Source organism: Erpetoichthys calabaricus, chromosome 1 (genome assembly GCF_900747795.2).
Source record: "Erpetoichthys calabaricus chromosome 1, fErpCal1.3, whole genome shotgun sequence".
Lineage (NCBI taxonomy): Eukaryota > Metazoa > Chordata > Cladistia > Polypteriformes > Polypteridae > Erpetoichthys > Erpetoichthys calabaricus.
This window is the reverse complement of record NC_041394.2, coordinates 37,510,961-37,533,729: the sequence shown is the minus strand read 5'-3', so window position 1 is coordinate 37,533,729 and position 22,769 is coordinate 37,510,961. Positions and strand designations below refer to the sequence as shown.

The 22,769-nt window shown below is 35.9% G+C and overlaps 1 protein-coding gene across 3 annotated transcripts in view; it reads right to left on the bottom strand.

Annotated features, from left to right (window-relative positions):
* The window catches only part of ogdhb (oxoglutarate dehydrogenase b), a 118,401-nt gene that overhangs the window by 29,577 nt on the left and 66,055 nt on the right, over positions 1-22,769 (bottom strand). For 2 of the 3 annotated variants that reach the window (XM_028798020.2, XM_028798011.2), the window contains exons 5-8: positions 15,885-16,000; positions 4,223-4,377; positions 1,699-1,845; positions 1,523-1,613 (exon numbers count right to left, since the gene is read on the bottom strand). In XM_028798020.2, the coding sequence (XP_028653853.1) occupies positions 1,523-1,613; positions 1,699-1,845; positions 4,223-4,377; positions 15,885-16,000 (509 nt within the window). Of the gene's footprint in view, positions 1-1,522; positions 1,614-1,698; positions 1,846-4,222; positions 4,378-15,884; positions 16,001-21,296; positions 21,342-22,769 lie in introns of all 3 variants that reach the window. The other variant, XM_051936240.1, reaches the window with a different exon arrangement.

Sequence of the window (22,769 nt, the reverse complement as noted above, 5' to 3'; positions counted from 1 at the left end):
CCACCCTCTGATCCCCAGTCAGGAGCTGATACCATTACGCCACCGCGGCAGTAGTAGTAAGAATGTCAATATGGCATGCTAACGTGGCTTTTTTTTTTTGTGCAGTTATATTTTTTTTGAAGAAAAGCGCACGTGTTCTCTTATTTGTACCTTTTGTGAAAGTGTTTCTTTGATATATGGACTTCAGGCTTCATACGTTATATAGTTTATGCCTATATTTTGTCATTTACTATTAGAATATGAAAAACGTTTCTGTTTTAAAAATGTGTTTGCACAGCCTACTATAGAAATGGAACACACATGAAATACGTGTATTCCAAATAACGCTAGAATTATTTCCACTGTAAAACTCCACTTCAATCCCAGGTAATCAAATCAAGGCAAGGCTTGAGCTAGGAGAGAAGTTCATTCTAAGTCGGTGGGGGGATGGGATAGCTGGCTGCTAGTAGTTTTTGTTTATCAGCACATTTAGATGACAAAGGACTCTGGCGGAGAGGTGTAAACGGATTTAAGACGCGATTTAAGGTGGGACGGATTTACGAGTTTTTTCGTAGGCTCTGGTAATTCTAGTGTTAATACACCTTTTCATGAAAACCCTTTTGAAAGTTCTTTTGCTTTCCCCATGGCTTGGTATCCAGCAAAGTTAGCGCAGTGCTGTATGAATTTAAATTGATCATTTATGCACAGACACTGATCACAATCAAAGAGTTTACAGTGTGGACACTCTCCCTTAAATACCCTTGATTGGAACCTGTGTGTGTCAGCTTGTGTGTATATTATCAGCCCCAACATTAAAGGGTTATCAGAGGAAAATGTTTAGGATTACAGGAACTCAAGGCAATAAATCTATAGCAAATAAGAAGTGGATAGGTGGATTTTGGATGGGGGATTGAGGAGATGGGATTCAGAGGGTGTTGGACATAAAAGTCTTATTTATTATTTGCATTTTCTCCTGTTGAAGCCTGCACATGTTGGATTCATGTCCAAATGTCTGTTAATGGTTTTGGATAGCCACGTTTCAGCCAGTGCAAGTAAAATTCAAGGCTAATGGTAAAAGTGCCAGAGACCTGGCTGAAACTGGCTCCCAAGAGAAGGACTTTTGTACCCAGCTATTAGTACTAAACTAAAAAAAAGACAGTGGTGCAGATGCTCTATATACTGTACACCCAGGTAGTGGTAGGAATTTAGTATCCGTTGGCATAATAAGTAGTATAAAAAAAGCGTGTAGAAATGTACATGCAAGTTTGAATATATTTGAAAATGTACTTATTTTTAATTTGAATATTCAAACCTTACTTTTGGCTAATTTGGCAGACCTAACTTATACACACTCACACAGATTATATTCTACAGATTGGGGTACTGATAAGTTAAGTGACTTGCTCAAGATCATAGAGCAAGTCAGGTTCCTTAGCCTGTGAAAGTCAGATGCACCACAGCATGAAATAATATAAATGAATCAAAATAACTGCATCAAAAACAGTAGAGGAAAGAAAAAAACAAGATTAAATTCAAAACCAACCTCGTCTGCAGCTTCAAGTTTAGAGTCAAACTGGCAAAAAATCTGTTCCAATTCCTTCCGAATCACATTGGCAAGTACATTCAATCGACCTCTGCATGATTTAAAAGCAAAGTGATTTCCAGGAAAAACACCTTATTTGATCAATTAGATTGTGTTCATTTTGTACCATGTCATACCGGTGGGGCATTCCCAGGATCACATTGTCAACTCCATTTCCACTGGACTTGTCAATAATGGTCTTCAGAGCAGGAATAAGAGACTCACAGCCTTCTAAACCAAAACGCTTTTCAGAGGACCATTTCCGCTGCAGAAACTCCTCAAACCTGAGGTAAAGCAAAAGCACAGATAGGACTTAAGGCATCAAAGGTAGTAAGATATTCAGAAATATGGCTACTACAAAAAATTCTTAAAACATGCATCAGTACTATAATGAATAAACAAAAGCTTCTCACTTTCTTTTGCTTAAATCTGGGAATCAAAAAAAAGAGATTTAAATGTTTAATGTTTATATATTAAAAAAAAAAAGAATTAAGCAAACAGTGAAACTATCATTTAAACTTTTTTTCAGGCCCGCTATATGAAACCACTCAAACGCGGTTAATTAAATATTATTGCATGATGATGTCTACAACACTTCATATAGTAGTGTGCAGTACATGACAACACAACCAACTGTTCTCCTAACAATGTGGGCTCCTTTGCTTTCTGTATCACCAAGGGGCACACCAATGATCTTGCAACTTTGATTACATTATCACCTGCCTGCTATCTTTATAATATTCTATTACAGTACTCCAAAAATTGATTCCTTCTAGGCATTTTTTTTTCTTTTCACTTTCTATTAGTGTAAACTGGTTGAGTATAGTTGGGTTAATTTGTGTTTCTTTAGAAACCTCTAAAGTCTATCACAGAAATTATATTATTATTATTATACAGAAGTGCTGTTAAGCAGAACAAGTTGGAAAAAAACGCAAATTTACAATGAGAATATGAAGTTAGGCAGTGAAGCAAGAGCTGTAGATTTTTTGGGAGGGAGAGAGGAATAAGTATAAAATTCCATTAAACATTATCTTGTTTTGCACTTTAAAATTTGAAAAGTGTCTTTTAAAGAGTCTTATTTTCATTCATTTTTACATTTGTATTTTAGATATAAATTGTTTTTGACAAACAGTGTATACTAATTATTCAATTTTACTTAATAAAAAACTCTATAATTAACTCTAAAGAAAAAATACAAATCACCAAAATTACTTTTAATTGATATCATGTTATGTTTGAAAATGTAATTAAACTGCACTACCACACTTAATATTTTGTATACCTTCTGCAGCAACAATATTGTTAAGCCTTTCTAGTATACCAACTTCTTCAAAGTGATTTTTGCCCAGTCCCCCAGGTAGATTCACTCCAGTTTGTTCAGGGTAGTCAGACAACGCCTTTGCACCACAATTTCAAATAGTACCAAAGATTTGCAAATAAATCAGGGATTTGACCTGACCACTATAACAGACATTAACTCTGGGGTTACTTTGGATATATGTTTGCAATCATTGTGCTGCTGAAAGATTAACTATAATTGAAGTCTTTGTTTTATTTTTTTAACTGTGCTTGCTTGTATTTTCCACCATTTAATCTTTCTTCTATTTTAACCAGACACCCAGTCTCGTGGATGAAACCATTCTCACAGCATAACGCTATTACCAGCACACTCAGCTGTAGGTATGGGGCTAGAGGGGTGGGTAGTGTTATGCCTACTCTACAGACCTCTTTAAATGCTTGCCTAAAAGCTCAATATTGGTTTCATTTGACCAGAAAACTACCTCCCACATCATAGCTGGATCACTTTTATTCATTTTGGCAAACTACAGATAGGTTTTCACATGGTTCTTTATGAGTAACAGCTTATTTTGTGAGACACTCCCATAAAGACCAGTGTTTTACTGAGCTTTATATGGGTGTCTGGTGCACCTTTACTCCAGTCTCAGATACTGAACTTTATAGGTCCTCCAAAATTACTATTGGATTCCATGTATCTGTGCTTATAGGTCTCCTTGTTTACAAAGTGAGTTGTAAACAGCAAATGTATGGGCAGTTTGATGTTGCCTCCAATTCCTGACAAGTGAACTACCAGTGATCACTGAGCCATCAAAAAACGTAGTAATTGTTTTGTACTAATTCATGAATTTGTAGTTTAATCTTTACCTTCTCTGTAATACTCTTTCTTCACTTTCACAGCTGTCAGTGTAAAGTATCTTAATGATTTACCGGTGGAGGACAACAGTAAAGAAAATCTGACCTCATTAGAAAATTTTTATTCATGTAAACTTAGTGCTTCCACAACAAATGGACTGCTTATGCAAACAGTGTATTTCCTTTTTATTTTCTCTTTAAGATTTTTTCTAATATAGAAGAAGGTAACCTTTAAAAAGACATTTTGATTTTCAGTATTTAAAAAAAATCAGAACAACATTCAGGATTTGTTATTTAATAATTAGAGAAATGGTCAAGAGTATAAATAATTTTTCAACATGCTGTAAGATCACCCCTCTATTCATTTCACTAACTAGTCTACCCTGGGCAAGTTCATGGGGTAAGCTTATCCAATAAAACAAATCTTTGTAAAGAACATTCCCACTTTCCTTCTTAGTCACTGCCGTTGTATGTTCTAAACAATATGGTATGCTAAAGAAAATCTGGTACCTGGTGGAGCGGACCATCCTTGCCAGAAGTGTACGTTTTTCTTCTAGGCTAAACTGCATGAGTCCAGGTGTCTCAAACTTCTCCCTGATCCACTGGCATTGCTCTAAGTCATTGATAAACATGAACTCCACACCAATATGCTGGCAGTAAGCCATCTGCAGAAATGATGTTGTAAATGAAAGAAGTGGAGAAGAGTAAAAACGTAGTTATGCTGCATTGACAAATTTAAACACCTGAAAAGTGTATTTTCCAAATTAAAGACAAAACTTTAATGCTAATAATAAAGTTTGTGTTAAAAAAAAAACAGCTTTACTTATGCAAAACTATGAAGTACTGATATTTTGAATAGTTTAGTATCAGGTTATTGAAATGTGAGTTACAAAAATAAACAAAAAAAAAAGCCATACTGTATCACATTACCACATACTGTACTGTATTAAAAATGTATTGAACACATCTCCTAATTTAATTTGATGGACAGTAATGGATATTATTTACTACTTAATTTGAAAAATATCCTTGTTATGTAAAGCACTTGCAATATTGTATTCTATAAATGAAACTATATAAATAAAAAGTATGGTCAACTGATTAGCAAATAAATAAATATCACTGATTCCAGGTGCCTCACTGCCAATAACGATTTTGAAAACTCATACTAAACCTGTTAAGTTATATGATTTACAGTGATATGCACATTCTTGAACTGCTGTATTTTTTAATACTAGAACTAACAAAGCCTACAAAAAAAACTCATAAACCCAGCTCAAACTTAAATCCCTTCACACCTCTCCGTTAGCGTCTTTTGTCTGGTAAATATGCCAATCAAGGCAAGCAGCAAGAGTTGTAAAGGGAAATAATAGATCGTTATTTGAGTGAGCTGCTCTCATTGTTAATATTATACAATAAAAACATACATTTGATTTGCGTCTGTAACAGCCGGTGTAAATTTATAGTACTTGTAAATGTTAGCTTTTTTTTCACTTTTGTTCTCTTAGTCACGATCACAATACATACTACACTCAAGGGATCTGATGCTGTGAGTTTTTATTTGAAAAAAGGAATAACTGTAGATGTGAGTGGTGTTTTGAGACAGCGAAACTGGAAATTCTCTGATCTGGATGGATAAAAGCTGACACACAAACACTGGTGAATCATGCCTTCTTCTTATCTCATTGTCACTTGAATTTCTTTTATTCAGTTTTATTGAGTGTTCCTACTCACGCTGAATTAGTATGCGCCTTATGGTCCAAAAAGCCGCACTGACAAAAAAACAGACATACGTATATATGGTATTTGGAATAATTTATTTTATGACCTGTATTGTACATTTCACAAAACATTGTGGCACTGATGGAACATTATTCATATTCATTCATTGCAGTTGTAATCAGTGAGTGCGGTTTTATTTTTTTTTAAATTCCCCCCCTGATCTTGCCCGGTCTCCACATTTTGGTGCATAGTGGTGTTTCTTTTGTAACCCAGGACATGCAGAGGAAAGAATAGTACAGAGAGGTTAGTTCCGCGCTATATGCAATCATCAAATTCAAATGTTAACAGTTCCCACACACCCAAGGACCGTCCTTCCTAAATTTACAACATGTGTACCTGTTGTAATGTACACACTTCTCTCTATGCTGTGCTTTCAATTACATTGAAGGGACACCTGACACTGACTGAGTTTGCTTTCCTGGTGGAAGCGGCTGTCTTGGAACAGAAGCTTGTCTATGTTGCATCCTCCTTTTCTTTCTCCTTCGCCTTTTCTTTTAAGAAGCGACGACAAAGTTCCTCTGGAAGGTGAGCACTCTTTTTTTCTCAGTGGCCCCCATGCATGCTGCCAGCTCAAGCATGTTGTAGCACACAGCAGCTGGCCACCTGCGTGCTCCTGCTTGCACTGAATAAGTTCACGCCTTCTGGTGAATAATGTCAACGCAGCACCAGGGGGGAAAAAAAGAAAGACAAATATATGTGACATTTGAAGAAATCATTGTATAATCTGAATAGTACCAATCAGAAAACATCGTTGCACTAATGCAATATTATTTGAAAATGAACAGCGTGATTACAACTGCAAGAGAGCATGCGAATGAATATGAATAATGCTGCATCAGTGCCACAATGTTTTCCAAAATGTACTATACAGGTCATAAAATGAATTATTCCAAATATCATATATACCTATGTCTCTGTTTTTTTGTCAGTGCGGCTTTGACATCATAGACCATAAGGCGCATACTAATTCAGCGTGAGCAGGAACACTCAATAAAACTGAATAGAAAAAATTCAAGTAACAATGAGATACCAAGAAGGCATGATACACCAGCGTTTGTGTGTTAGCTTATATCCCTCCAGATCAGAGAATTTCCAGTTCCATTGTCTCGAAACACCACTCACATCTATAGTTATTCCTTGTTTCAAATAAAAACTAACAGCGTCAGATCTGGATTGTGGTGGGGGTTTATATTGTGATCGTGACAGAGAATAAAAGTGGAAAAAAAAGCTAACTTTTAAAAGTACTATAAATTAACACCGGCTGTTACAGACACAAATTAAATGTATGTTTTTATTGTATAATATTAACAATAAGAGCAGCTCACTACTCAAAACCGTAAATTTATGAGGCAGTCAGGATCGAACCGGGGGGCTCTTGATTACAAATCAGAAATTCCTACCGCTGCACCACAGAAGTTGTTGTGTCATTCTTCTACCTTTTGTGAAAGTTTTTATTTGATCATTGGACTTCAGGCTTCACATATTATACAGTTTATGTCTACATTTTGTTGTTCATTACTAAAATATGAAAAATGTTTTGTTTTAACGATGTGTTTGCATAGATTGTTGTAGAAACGGAACACACATGAAATGCATGTGTTCCAGATAACAATCTATTATTTCCCTATACAACTCTAGGTGCCTGACTCCCAGATAATCAAGGCTTGAGCTGGGAGAACTTTGTGCCCTTTCTGTTGCGGTGGGGGATGGAATAGTAGGCTGCTCGTCTTGATCGGAACATTTACAAGACAAAAGACAAGAGGTGCAAAGGGATTTCAGGTGGGCCAGCTTTACAAGTTTTTTCGTAGGCTTTGGTAATTCTAGTGTTAGTGGAATGACCAAATGTTTCTTATGAATGAGAAATGAGAGGAGATTGTTCAGTCCAACAGGATCATTTCATTACTTAATAGCTAAACTAACCTAAATATGTCATCTAGATACTTTTAAAACATTTAAATCATCTCATTAGGGTGTCTGTTCTTGAACTTTTTCTGAAATTTGTTTGCTGAATTAAACCAAGGCTATTAAAATTACTATATTAAATTTCATATCATGGATAACTGGAGCAGTCACTGTCATATTTCACTATCTAACTAGGTCTAGAGACATGACATACTGTTTCAATTGCAAATCAAGCAAATACTGGACAATGAACTACTGTAACTGTGATAAGATAGTTTTGACTTTTTTTCCCCAGCTAATCTTCCTCATAAGTAATGGCAGACGGGGCTTCACTTAGATGATATAAAACTTGTCCTAAGTTGTCATTTATATATTTAACTTTGTTACATTGTTATTTACTTAAATATGTTACTCAAAAGCTAATATTTATACTAGCTTTACTGCTGCAGTTTTAACAGTGTTCTTCTGGAATATTTTCTTTTAGTTCTTGCGATTTAATAATTCAGGATACCTAGCTTAAACACACTATTAGTATTTTATATTATAGTACAAGAGAAATTATAGAAATGAGCCTTTGAATTAATACTAATCAGTTAGTGTTAGTAATCAATTAGTTGGGTGTTTAGAAAAATGTAAGGTTTATGCTACAAATGTAGGCATTTTATTAAAAACTGAACTTTTAATTTTTTGCAGAATTTTTTCCTATATAACAATGAAGGAAGTGTGCTCTAAAATTACATTTGCCAAAAAAAGTGCACAGCAACACATTTTGTAACTGTAAAGTTTAACGTAACACTTTCAAGGTAATTGTGTGCAAATTTTGCACTGTCAGATATAAAAAAAATAGAACAAAGTGACATTGACAGTGCTTCCAGATTATACCCATGTGAGACAGGAATCATCATTTCTTTGATGCGTTTTCTTTTCAGGTACATACAGATGTGCTCCTGTACTGACTGAGCTAACTTTTATAGATCTTACGAGCTGTATATACCCGGCGTTGCCCTGGGCAGAAGTAACGTAATCGGTCAAACACTTACATATATACCAAAGTAAACCTAATCGGTCAAACAGTTACATATATAAAAAAACCGAACCTAATCGGACAAACAGCTAATCTATATACATAAGCAAACCTAATTGGTCAAACAGTTACATAAATACAAAAGCAAACCTAATCGATCAAACAGCTTCATATATACAGAAGCGAACCTAATTGGTCAAACAGTTATGCATGTGCAGAATGATTTTACAAACATTATGCGTGTTAACAATCATTAAAAAGAAAAGATTGAGGAACTGTTCTTCTATATGTGATGAAGCCACTAATAAGACAGATTTTTTTCAGGACCCAGCTGTTTCATAACTAAACTACTGCCACCCCAAAGTAATGCCTAATAGTGGTTTTTGGGGTAGCTGTGGAATAAAAAGGGTGTTTTTTAGTCAGTAAGAATCTGACACTACCCTTCAGTACGGGCTGAAGGGTGCCTATGTAAGGTTTTACATCCTTCCCGTATGGAAAAAAAAACATACTAAACTTTTTTTTCATCATTACAGATAATCTCAGTCAAATCGAAGTACGCATTCTCAATTTATTTTTATCTAATTTTTACTTTTTCACAAAGCCATCCCATGCCAATTTGTATGAATAAACTTTTGCTAGAGAGTTAGCAAAAGTTTATTCATGCACATATTTTAATACGGATAATCTATCTCTAATCAAGGTTCTCATTTTCATTCTAATTTAAAATAATAATAGATACTCATTTTTTTCTTCTGTTTTAGAAAAACCAATCTATGCCACCTACGTCTTCGTCAAGTCAGCTTCATCCAGCTTCATCACATATAGAAGAAGAGTTCCTCAATCTTTTCTTTTTAATGATTGTTACCACGCATAATCTTTGTAAAATTATTCTGCACATGCATAACTGTTTGACCAATTAGGTTCGCTTCTGTATATATGAAGCTGTTTAATCGATTAGGTTTGCTTTTGTATTTATGTAACTGTTTGACCAATTAGGTTTGCTTATGTATATAGATTAGCTGTTTGTCCGATTAGGTTCGCTTCTGTATATATGAAGCTGTTTGTCCGATTAGGTTCGGTTTTTTTATATATGTAACTGTTTGACCGATTAGGTTTACTTTGGTATATATGTAAGTGTTTGACCGATTACGTTACTTCTGCCCCGGGCAACGCCGGGTATATACAGCTCGTTTCATATAAATATAAATTATTAAACAGTAAAATCTTCTTCTGTAATTTGCTACCGTGGCAATTTGTGTGTCTGTCCAGGATTTTAAATGACCTGTAGCTCGCAAACCGTTGCACCTATACACTTGAAATGTGGTACACATATAGTACGTCACGTCTACTATCCGCTTTATGGGTGATGATTGTTTTAGTCTTTTTATCTTTATTTTATTTTATTGTAGAATCAAGTCCTATCTGCGCACAGCAGGGCAGCCGTGGGCGGATGCGTATGGTGTATTCACTCGATGTTATCGTGCATTGCGCTGTCAGTGGTATTTTGATAAAAGAATTTGAACAACATATAAGAAGCGTATAAATTATTAAACAGTAAAACATTAACATTTAAGAAGTAAAGTTACATTAAGTACTACTGCTGTGCCTTCGGGTATACCTCATTTTTTGTTTGCCCATTACATGCTTAAATGTATAAATTTTTTGGTGCATCTACCCGAGAACACGCGACATATAACCGAGCGTGGGAGAAGCATGGATTTTAAACACGCGTTGAGTTGATGTGCTGGTCTCCCTCGTGAAATAACTGGTAATGTTTGACTAAAATCTACAGCGAGTAAAACGACATTAGCTCCTTTTTTTTTTTTTTACGATCTCTGAGATGTTGCTTTTTTCGGTTCAAGGCTTCATAAGCTCTTTTATGTTGTATGGTGTACTTATCCCAAACCATCATCTTTGAATGTTGCAAGACTTTCGCCTTGTATGTAGATCGGGGTAATTACATTCATTGCATTCCTAGTCTGAATCACAATGTGATTGTATGGGTGGTTACCTGGCACTGTAGGGTTGCCACCTGTCCTTTAACACTAGAATTACCAGAGCCTACGAAAAAACTCGTAAATCCGTCCCACCTTAAATCGCGTCTTAAAGCCGTTTGCACATCTCCGCCAGAGTCTTTTGTCATCTAAATGTGCTGATAAACAAAAGCTTCTAGCAGCCAGCTATTCCATCCCCCCACCGACTTAGCATGAACTCCTAGCTCATGCCTTGCCTTGATTTGATTATTTGGGATTGAAGTGGAGTTTTACAGTGGAAATAATTCGAGCGTTATTTGGAATACACGCATTTCATGTGTGTCCCGTTTCTACAGTATAGTAGTAGTCTGTGCAAACATATTTTTAAAACAGAAACGTTTTTCATATTCTAAAAGTAAATGACAAAATGTAGGCATAAACTATATAACGTATGAAGCCTGAAGTCCATATATCAAAGAAACACTTTCACAAAAGGTACAAATAAGAGAACACGTGCGCTTTTCTTCAAAAGTATAACTGCACAAAAAAAAAAAGCCGCGTTAGCATGCCACATTGACACTTTTACTACGACTGCCGCGGTGGCGTAATGGTATCAGCTTCTGACGGGGGATCAGAGGGTGGCGAGTTCGATCCCGCATGGCTCTTATTCTTACATTTTTAGAATAACAACATAAATTTCTTTTCAGTCTGTAACAGCCGGTGTAACTTATCATACTGGTAAAGGTTAGCTTTTTTTTTTTTTTTTTTTAATTCACTTTTCATTCCCGCAGTCGATGCATACTAACGCCCCCCCCAAAAGGGTTCTGACACATAAACGCTGGCGAAGCTGCCTTCCTTCGTATCTCACCGTCACTTGATTTTCTTTTTATTCGGTTTTATTGAGTGTTCCTGCCAGTCCCCACATGTTGCTGTATGCTGTTTCTTTTGTACTCCAGGACATGCAGAGGAGAGAATGATTTCACATTATTTATGCTGTTTTCACATAAAGACTGCAGTATACTCGTGACTGCATTCTCGTACCAATGCACTTTTTCCATCACCTTTTCCTGTAAGAAGCAATGTACTCACTTCTCTCTATGCTGTGGTTTCTATTACACACCTGAAAGAGACAATATATGTGAAAACTTCATCGCACTAATGCAATATTATTTGAAAACGAACAGTGTCAGATCAGGTGTGAAAATTTTATGTGAGATACGAAGAAGGCAGCTTCGCCAGCGTTTATGTATCAGAACCCTTTTGGGGGGGGGGGGGGGGGGGGCGTTAGTATGCATCGACTGCGAGAATGAAAAGTGAATTAAACAAAAAAAAAAAAAAAAGCTAACCTTTACCAGTATCTCACATAACATTTTCACACCTGATCTGACGCTGTTCGTTTTCAAATAATATTGCATTAGTGCGATGAAGTTTTCACATATATTGTCTCTTTCAGGTGTGTAATAGAAACCACAGCATAGAGAGAAGTGAGTACATTGCTTCTTACATGAAAAGGTGATGGAAAAAGTGCATTGGTACGAGAATGCAGTCACGAGTATACTGCAGTCTTTATGTGAAAACAGCATAAATAATGTGAAATCATTCTCTCCTCTGCATGTCCTGGAGTACAAAAGAAACAGCATACAGCAACATGTGGGGACTGGCAGGAACACTCAATAAAACCGAATAAAAAGAAAATCAAGTGACGGTGAGATACGAAGGAAGGCAGCTTCGCCAGCGTTTATGTGTCAGAACCCTTTTGGGGGGGGCGTTAGTATGCATCGACTGCGGGAATGAAAAGTGAATTAAAAAAAAAAAAAAAAAAGCTAACCTTTACCAGTATGATAAGTTACACCGGCTGTTACAGACTGAAAAGAAATTTATGTTGTTATTCTAAAAATGTAAGAATAAGAGCCATGCGGGATCGAACTCGCTACCCTCTGATCCCCAGTCAGGAGCTGATACCATTACGCCACCGCGGCAGTTGTAGTAAGAATGTCAATGTGGCATGCTAACGCGGCTTTTTTTTTGTGCAGTTATACTTTTGAAGAAAAGCGCACGTGTTCTCTTATTTGTACCTTTTGTGAAAGTGTTTCTTTGATATATGGACTTCAGGCTTCATACGTTATATAGTTTATGCCTACATTTTGTCATTTACTATTAGAATATGAAAAACGTTTCTGTTTTAAAAATGTGTTTGCACAGACTACTACTATACTGTAGAAACGGGACACACATGAAATGCGTGTATTCCAAATAACGCTCGAATTATTTCCACTGTAAAACTCCACTTCAATCCCAAATAATCAAATCAAGGCAAGGCATGAGCTAGGAGTTCATGCTAAGTCAGTGGGGGGATGGAATAGCTGGCTGCTAGAAGCTTTTGTTTATCAGCACATTTAGATGACAAAAGACTGGCGGAGATGTGCAAACGGCTTTAAGACGCGATTTAAGGTGGGACGGATTTACGAGTTTTTTCGTAGGCTCTGGTAATTCTAGTGTTAAAATACGGAATCGTGCCGCGTTTGAGAATGAAATTGCGCGTCCCGTTTTGAATCAATACTGGACGGGATTTATCCCGTATTTTTTTTATCATTTTTTTTTTTAAAGCAGCGTCTCATGCAAATTATCCCACACGCATTTTATGAAGATGCCTCCTTTCCTACTTTTGATTGGGTAATACTTGATGTCATCGTTAGTTTGATTGGTGTTTTTAACTGTCCAGTGAGTAGGGCGTGTCTTTCAACCGTAAGCAGATTTTTTGCACTGGTATCACTGACCTCGACGACGGCGACGTTATACGTCAAAAATAAATTACGATAAATGACGATTTTAGCGATACTTTATTACGACGGCGGCTACATAGACACGATCAAATAAAAACAAAAAAATCAAATAATCATTCTACATTTTCAAAACGTCGAAAAAACGACGGAATGAAAAAAAGGCCCACCCGACGACCCACCCATTCCATTTTTATATATATAGACAAGACAAAGATTTATTACAAGATCTGAAGATGATATAACATCACACATTTGGGAGTTCTTTGGTTTTTGACCTTCCATCTTAATTGCATTCTCAGTCTCAGTCTCATGTATATGCCAAAATGTGACTATCACTGCTCTTGGTTAACATAGTGATGTACATAAAATGTACAGACGAAATTAATAAATAACAACACTTTGTGGGCAACTAGTTTTATCACTGATTAAAAGATAAAACCTGTTTATAATAATCCTATAAATGCTCGCAAAGTGTGATTTTAAAAAATAATGGGCTATTATAATTACATATTTTGCACCTTCATTAAATAAACTTTAATTTCAATTTATTTATGAAAATAAGCTGAAAAGCTAAAGCTATATTAGCCTCCTTAGCATTATGTTAAACCGCAGAAAAACCAAGTCAAAAAAATTAATTTTTTTCAACATATGTGTAAGAGAAACATGTTAAACCAAAGACCAGCATAAATACAGTACAGTACGAAAACTATGTCTAGTGTCCAATGGTATGATTAAACAAATTTCTAGTGTCCTCCATAACATTTGGAAGAAAGACACATTTTTCCTTGAATTACCCCTTGGCTCCAGAGTTTAAAATTTTGAATCAAACAATACAGATGTTATTAAAATGCACATTGCAGACTTTATTGAAAGGTATCTGCATACATTTCAGTTACACCGTGTAGAAATAACAACACTTTTTCTATATGTCCCTGAACCCACCCTCATTTCAGGGTACCATAATGTTTAGGACTGCTTGAAGTCTTTTCTGATGATGCTATGTCAAGCATCTAATGTAGCCATTTTCAGTTCCTGTTTGTTTCAGGGGCTTGTCCGCTTAATATTTCTCTTCAGCATATGGAAGGCTTGCTCAAATGGACTTAAAACAGCCGACTGGTTTGGCCATTCAAGAATTTTCCATTTTTGAGCTTTGAAAAACTCCTGTGTTGACTTATCAGTATGCTTGGGATCATTATCTTGTAGGATGAAGCACCATTCAATGACTTTGGAGGCATTAACTGGAAATTGAGAAGATGTTTCTGTACACCTCAGAATTCAGTGTGCAACTGCCGTCAGCAGTTACATCATCTATGAAGATGAATGTGCCAGTACCTGTGGTAGCCATACATGCCCAAGCCATAACACCCCAACCATCACGTTTAAAGCATGAGGTGGTATGCTTTGTATCTTGGGCAGTTCCTTTTTGTCTCCACACTTTGCTCTTGCCATCATTCGGATGCAGGTTCATCTATGTCTCATGTGTCCACAAGACCATTTTCCAGAATTATAAAAGCTTTTTTAAGTACTTTTCTGCAAATTAATCTGACCTTCCTGTTTCTGTGGCTAACTAGTGGTTTGCATCTTGCAGTGTGGCCTGCGTATTTCTGTTCATGAACTCTTCTGCAGATAGTTGCCTCTGACATACGCACATCTTCCTCCTTAAGACTGTTTCTGATCTTTTGGTAGTTGGGGCTTTTACTTTACCACAGTGGGGATTCTACTGTTATCAGCAATTGAGGTCTTCCTTGGCCTACCATTCCCTTTGCAATTTCTGAGCTCACCAGTGCATTCTTTCTTCTTAATGATATTCCAGACTATTGATATAGGCAATTGTAAGGTTTTACTGATGTCTCTAAGAGTTTTATTCTTGTTTTTCAGCCTGATATTGGCTTCTTTGACTTTCATTGGCACAGCTCTTGGCCTCATGCTGAACAATGGCAACAACAGACTCCAAAGGTAGTCAGTCCCTAGGTAGAAGCAAGCCTTGGTATCTTATACCTGCACTAATGAAGCAACAAAACATACTAGAATAATCACAAACACATGAGACATCAATTGTCCCAAAGATGGTGGTGCCCTGAAATGGAGGGGACTATATATAAAAAGTGTTGTCATTTCTACAAGGTGTGACTGAAATGTATACAAGTACTATTAAAGTCTGAAATGTGCACCTTATTCATGTCTGAATTGTTTAGTTTTGTAATTTTAAACTGTGAAGCAGAGGGATAAATCAAGAAAAATATTTCTTTGTTCTAAAAATTACATAGTGTGCATTGTAATACACATCCTTCATGTGATACGTTTTGAATCAGTCACCAACACACAGCCCAACATCACAATCGGGACAGTAGAAGCATATCCCTTTGTGCAGTTTTCTTGGTTCTAAATTTTTTTTTCCTTTACACGCCATTGTATGTTTTGGTGGAAGGCTCTGCCCCATTTACGAATACTGATGAGTTTACCCTAGAGTGGCAAAACACATGGAAATATTCAAGATTTGTTTGCAGCATGATATTACAGCTTAACCCGATATATTTGTGTTATGTGTTAATTAATATTAAAACAGAGGAAAAGTGATAGATTAACAAAAAAGCATTTTTCACATATTTTATAATAAATGTTAATACATAAAATAGATCTAATGTTTCTTTTATTTAGAACAGTGAACTTGTATTTTGAACAAATGATACCTCAAAGAAATTACTTACCTCCAATCGACGAATGATCTCTCTGAGAGGGAGAGCAGTCTCCTTTCCCCCAATAAATGTTGTGGTTGGCAGGCGAAAAACCTTGTCCAGATCAGATTCATCCAGACCATAAAATCCTGTAGGCATTGCAATGTGCCAGATTGCAAAGTAAAAGCAGCAAACATGGAAACGGGGCAGCAGGGCAGAGGATATGAAAACCCAGTTTAAAAAAAAAAAAAAGCCACAAAGCAGGATAAATAAAAAGTACAAATCATAAATATTGGCAGCCAATACAAATAAGACAAGCCAAGTAAATAAACGTTTGAAATAAAACAAAGTAGTAACAACATCAAAGTAGATGGATATCAACCATTTGAAATGAATTCCATGCAAACAAGTTGTTTTAATGTAACAGTAATTCAGCCATTATGCAGAAAATGGCAAAACAAGGCATGAGAGCAAATGCATGCAGCCACAGAGCACAGTGAGGGAGAAATGAAAAGGGTTAAAGGTTACAACAGGCAAGAATGAATTGAACAGACGTTATTAAGGGTCAGACCATGTTCAGTGTGGTTTTGTGTATTGTATAAGGTTTAAAAATAGCAATAAAGGGGATAAACACTGTTAGTCATGATGTAATGAGAAATCAATAGTAGGTAATGAATACCAAGCTACTGAATTAAAGGTAAGGAAAAACACTCCACTTACTGAAACAAAAAACAAAAAAAGCTTAGAAGAGATTTTAACTTTACAGGAGAGAACAGATTGCTTTGAACAAGTGTAGGCCTTCATAAGCCACAATGTCCTTTGGTTTTTATTCTATTCACATGCCATCAGGTCTATGGCATGATTACAGTTAATTTAGTTTTAGAACCAGTTGTACTGAAGTCTGCTGAAATCACTAAATAATGACTAAACTGAAATGAGTTTGTAGAAACATTCAGATGACAAAAGCCAAAGAGGACAGCTATTTAAGAGATATGGAACTACTCATTTTCAATCTAAATGTGCTTAGCTCTTCAGCAGTAAATGGCTTCAATAACTACAACTTAAGATGAACCTCCAGAGCAGTCATTACAGGCACTGAACACATTTAGAGTGTTGATTTTTTTCCAGCACATTATGAACTTGCAAAAGTGTTAACTGCAAAGCATCAAGAAAGATCAAAATGCACACTCAGAAATGGGCATCAAAGTGGTATTTAAAGATAGTTCAAACCAAACAGACAAACATGCTCCTTGCAATATAACCAAGTCAGTCCAGGATAACGATCTGGCTGTTCCATAGAGAAATCACCAAACACACATACCCACAGGCAACTCCTGTTACCATGGGACAAGCATGAAAGATACAGGTAAAGAGTGATTGCATCACTGTTCACCATCATTTATACACAATGTACTGAGACATTAAACCAAAAGGAAGTGACTGGTTTTACCAAAAGCATCACAATTACACACTCACATTTAACCATATCTCTATGCAGGCAGGTACATTTCCATAAAGGTGAGATAGTGTGGTTCTTTTCTTCACAAAGTCCATCCTTTAGTGTACAATAAAGTCAAAACTTACCAAAAAAAAATACTTAAATAAATGCACTAACTTAAAGGGGGACAAGTCAGACAAAGAACCACATTCTCAGTAAATAAAAAGCTAGACTTCCAATCATATTAAAGAGAAGAAATCTACATACTACTGCAGATCCCCACACAGCAGCAGCCAAACAGCACTGGAAACTTAGATAAAAGCAATGGTAGAAAAGTAAAATATCAACATAACATCTCACTAAAACAAGAGTAAACCCGCAAGCTACACCAAGCGCCTAGACATTTAACCTTACAATAGTTAATTATTCAGAGAAAATGTCATTTGTCTTCCACTTCAAATTACCTTCTGCAAAAAAAACATACAAAAAACACATTTTGATAGATGTAAGTATGTTCTTTGTAAAACACAATATGCATGTGCAATTTTGTTATATTATCACTTAACGGGCATGCTTTGTGTTTGATACCGACAGATTTAAGTTAAAGACTTTCAATAGAAACTTCATTATAAAAGTGCGAAAGGTCAACAATTCAGTTTTGGAAAAATAAAGTTGGCCCGGGTTTGCCTCTTTTGGCTGTCATTCTAGTTGATGTTCATTAAGAGGGATGCTTGTCCAGAAGTGGAAAGTGAGAGACATTGTATAACCTAAAGCATTCCCTCTTTACAGTCTACCCCTGCAAAGGATATAAATATGCCCCGTTGAGTGACTGCAATTCATGGCAGCATTCAGTTTGAATAACCAGGGTAACCTCACCTTGCCATAAGCACATGGTCAGTATTCAATTTTAGAATGTTTTACATAAAAAACATTTTAAAATGCATAAAAGTTCCCATTTTAAGATATTCAACAATTTGATTTTTTTTAATGTGTTATGTTTTTAATGAAAAGCTAAAAGTTCTAACATGAAAAGCCTTAAGCTCTAAAATTTTGGCAACTCTTACAAAAGCACTTAAAATGCAACTGTGGTTAGTAACTTCATTTATTACTTGGAATGAGAAGAGCTCCCTAGTTTCAATAGACATTTTTCAAATAATTTAAATTAAATTACAAACCTCTCCACAATGACTGAGCTAGGCATAGACTTTCATTCAATAGCACTCAAAGCTCTAACGATTGATTTAACTCATATCATGTTAGCGGATCTTCCGTAAGGCCATCATGAAATTTTACTTAACTCTTTTAGGGTGAATGTCAACTTTTGTCGACAGCAGGGGTTGAGTGCAGATGTTGACTTTAGTTAACATTCAGGGACAGGGACCGATTATCAGCTGTAAACATCGACAAAACTCATCGTTACATTATTGGTAGACCCTCTTTGCCAGGAGGAATGTTAAGGATTTGACGTCAAGTCAATAAGTCTATGTGTGCGTGAGTAGCGTAAACAATGCCAAGAATGGCATCGACATTGGGGGATACAGCGAAGTGAATGCACAAAGCAAAACACTCTGTGCACATGACCTATTTTTTTTGTTTTTTGCATATTATTGTGAAATCGGACTCTGACTTACCGAAATCTGATTTTGATGCCAGCAATCTGGAGATCAAAAACGAAAGATAGATAACTGTTCTCTTTTCTAGAAAGTGCCTTTCATTTTATGAGTGATGAGACAAACAGGTATGTAATAAGTATGTAAATTTATATACTGTTGAAGCTCATGGGATATAAAACTCAGTGACATTTGTCATAAATAAGTATGCTGATTTATGTGTGAAACCATTGCTTTGTGTGCTTTTTAGAAAACTCTTAAAAGAGTTAAGAAGCACCTTACGTTACTCCCACACATATAGAGATGAGTGATTTTAAGTCTTCATCTAATATGTTTCTGGGGATTCTTGACCCTGGTCACGCATACCATTGGCCTGGGAATTAACCAATATACTGTATTCTAAAGACACTGTGCATGTGTGCACAGGGCTAATTATGCATGTTTGATTCATAAATAATCCATGATAGGCATATTGAAATCAGCATTGGATTTTACTGAATATATTCAAATATAAAAAACTTTCTATTAGATCATTGTTTCAACTATTTTTGATGACTCATAAAAGAAGATCAGAATCAAATGCAGCAAGGAACTGAGACCAATGCTAATTTATGGTAAAATCTTAAATATTTTACACGTTAATTAGGATTAGGTTTTTGGAATAATAAATGTAGCACACAAAATTTATGAAACAGCCAAAGAGTACACCAGTTTAACAGATATGATCAAGCTATTTAATATAACTTTAATATAAATCCATATCTGTTTAGATGTCCACCACTTGTTTCCATTTCTGCTCACAATGAATTTGTACTAAATTACAATTAATGTATATTGCATTCACATGAGTAAATTAACTTTTCAGATCATTTAATATTCAGCTATAATTTCTTAAATATTTTTCAAAAGCAGGCAGTTTGCAAATTGAATTGTTATACTAAAGAATATGCTCTTCATCTATACTAACATTTAAATAATTTTCTCTATTACAGCAGTAACAAAGCAAACAAGATTCTTTGTTTCAAGAACCTTCCACTTTCAAATTGATATTTGCAAGAGATAATGGACATGATAACTGGAATCGGCATACATTACTCTAATACATAATATTTAGCGGAAGTGGGCCTGAGGGAGTCTATGAAATCTGGTGTGTTTACCCTGGTCATTAAGGCAGTCAACAAAACAAGTAAACACTTCAGTAAAAAATAATACTATTTCAACTAAAAACAAGAATATGGTTCTATACATTTGTGATCACTATGATTATTAAGCAATTAGCATCATGCTAAAAGGCCATGTACAGATGTGCTGGGCAGACCCATTTGATCATTGTTTCTTCCCATTGATTTTAAACCTTTAAAAGGACATAATGCCATTTTTCCATAATGACAGGTTCTGATGGTTATGGAGTACATTTTCCGAGCATTGATTATGTATGTGGATTTCTTCACTACCTAACAAATATTAACTAATACAAAAAAAATTGATAGATTACATTCACTCTATTGAGTTGCATTCTTTTTTGCTTATTGTAGAATCTTCCAGGATTCATGTTTTGCAGGGTATTTAAACAATATAAATATGGCCATCATGGGTACCACATCTCAACTCAACTCAGAACTAAAGGAGACTCTGGTGCAGCACTCATGGTAACTTTTTCTTCCACAATCATCAAAATACAAAATGATAAAAATTTTCATTATAGAATGGTGTCCAATACAACTCCAGATATTTACAAAAGCTATGCCAAAGTACAGGTGTTTTACTGATGGAATGGGGAAGTTCATAGCCCTATTAAGACCGGTCACATATTTTGAATGGCTTCTCATCAGTTACCCATAATGATGAAATGAATAGTGTTATTTATTTGCAGGATAATACAAATGATAAAGAGTTATGGTGTGTTTTTTTTGTTTTGTAGTAGTGACAGTTGGCAAGATACCCAGGACCTCAAACTGAAGGCAAATATGTGTCTCTGCAAGTCGGCCAAATGATTTCATTATAGCTGCAGTATTCTAAGATTAGAAGAGTCCCTCCCTGAAATTTGCGCAAGCAAGAGCAGTTCTTTAAGTGAATAACACAACTTGCAGTCCTTTTTGCAAATCTGAACCTGCCCTCTAAGAAAGGGCTGCAACACTTCACACACTACTTGATCAGGCAGGAAAATTCTGCCATTCACCAGGTCCCACACCTGAAATGTAGCTCAGCATATTATCACCTCTAAAAGCAGCAGCAAAGTAAAAGCCATGCCTCATAGCACTAATGTCAGTCTTGCCCCTTTCTGTTTATCTATTTTTAATAATATACTTAAAATATTTGAGGGCAAGGTTCAGAATTTGAAATGGACATCAATATCAGAGATGTGAAAAGGGGGCAGGTGGAGAGCAGGTGCATTACCTCCTACCGTTAGTATTCTCAGACGATCCATGAACACTGAAAGGTCTAGAAAGGCAGCAGGGAGAAAATCCAAAGACAAAATTAGTACAAGCCAGTGATTATGAGTAGGAGGAGGAGAACCACACAGTAATCAGTAACCTTTTATTAATGCTACTATTTTCGCACAAACTCAGCTCAAAATGAAATACCAATATTTTATAGGCAGGACATTTCAATACATACTTGGCAGAGACTTGTTCAGCAACATCAATGTCTCAGTAAGTATGGAAAGTACCTGGTTAGGATGATCATTAATTCCAATCTGGCCCTGTGTAACTGTGAATGAGTGAAGTGTGTGTGTGTGTGTTTCTATGTGTGAATGAGTGGGCCCTGCAATGGACTGGTGTTGTGCATCGTGTATTGCAAAAAAATAGGTTACAGATCTTATGACCCTAAACTAGACTAAGCAGGCTGAAGAATGTTGTTCTCTTGTGAAGTTAAGTAATATTTGCATGTGAATTATGAAAAACAATGGGAAAAAATCTAGTTTGGTACATTTTTCAAACTGGTAAATATCTTCGACAACAGTTTGTATTGTACAGTATTCGTGGGCATGGTCCTTTTGATTTAAAGAAGTTATGAAATGATCCAATATGATAGAACAGGGCAAAGAGGATGCTGACCATAGTAGGTACCAATTCATTTGCCAATAAACCACAAACAGTAAACCCCGAATCCGGAGCACAATTTTCAATTCCAAAACTAGCCAAGAATTTGTGTAATTCACCAATTACAGTGCATCCGGAAAGTATTCACAGCACATCACTTTTTCCACATTTTGTTATGTTACAGCCTTATTCCCTCACAGGTGGTGCAGTGGTAGTGCTACTGCTTTGCAGTAAGGAGACTGTGGAAGATTGTGGGTTCGCTTCCCGGTTCCTCCCTGTGTGGATAGCGCTTTGAGTACTGAGAAAAGCACTATATAAATGTAATGAATTATTATTTTATTATTAAAATGGATTAAATTCATTTTTTTCCTCAGAATTCTACACACAACACCCCATAATGACAACGTGAAAAAAATTTACTTGAGGTTTTTGCAAATTTATTAAAAATAAAAAAATTGAGAAAGCACATGTACATAAATATTCACAGCCTTTGCCATGAAGCTCGAAATTGAGCTCAGGTGCATCCTGTTTCTCCTGATCATCCTTGAGATGTTTCTGCAGCTTAATTGGAGTCCACCTGTGGTAAATTCAGTTGACTGGACATGATTTGGAAAGGCATACACCTGTCTATATTAGGTCCCACAGTTGACACTACATGCCAGAGCACAAACCAAGCATGAAGTCAAAAGAATTGTCTGTAGACCTCCAAGACAGAATTGTCTCGAGGCACAAATCTGGGGGAGGTTACAGAAAAATTTCTGCTGCTTTGAAGGTCCCAATGAGCACAATGGCCTCCATCATCTGTTAGTGGAAGAAGTTCGAAACC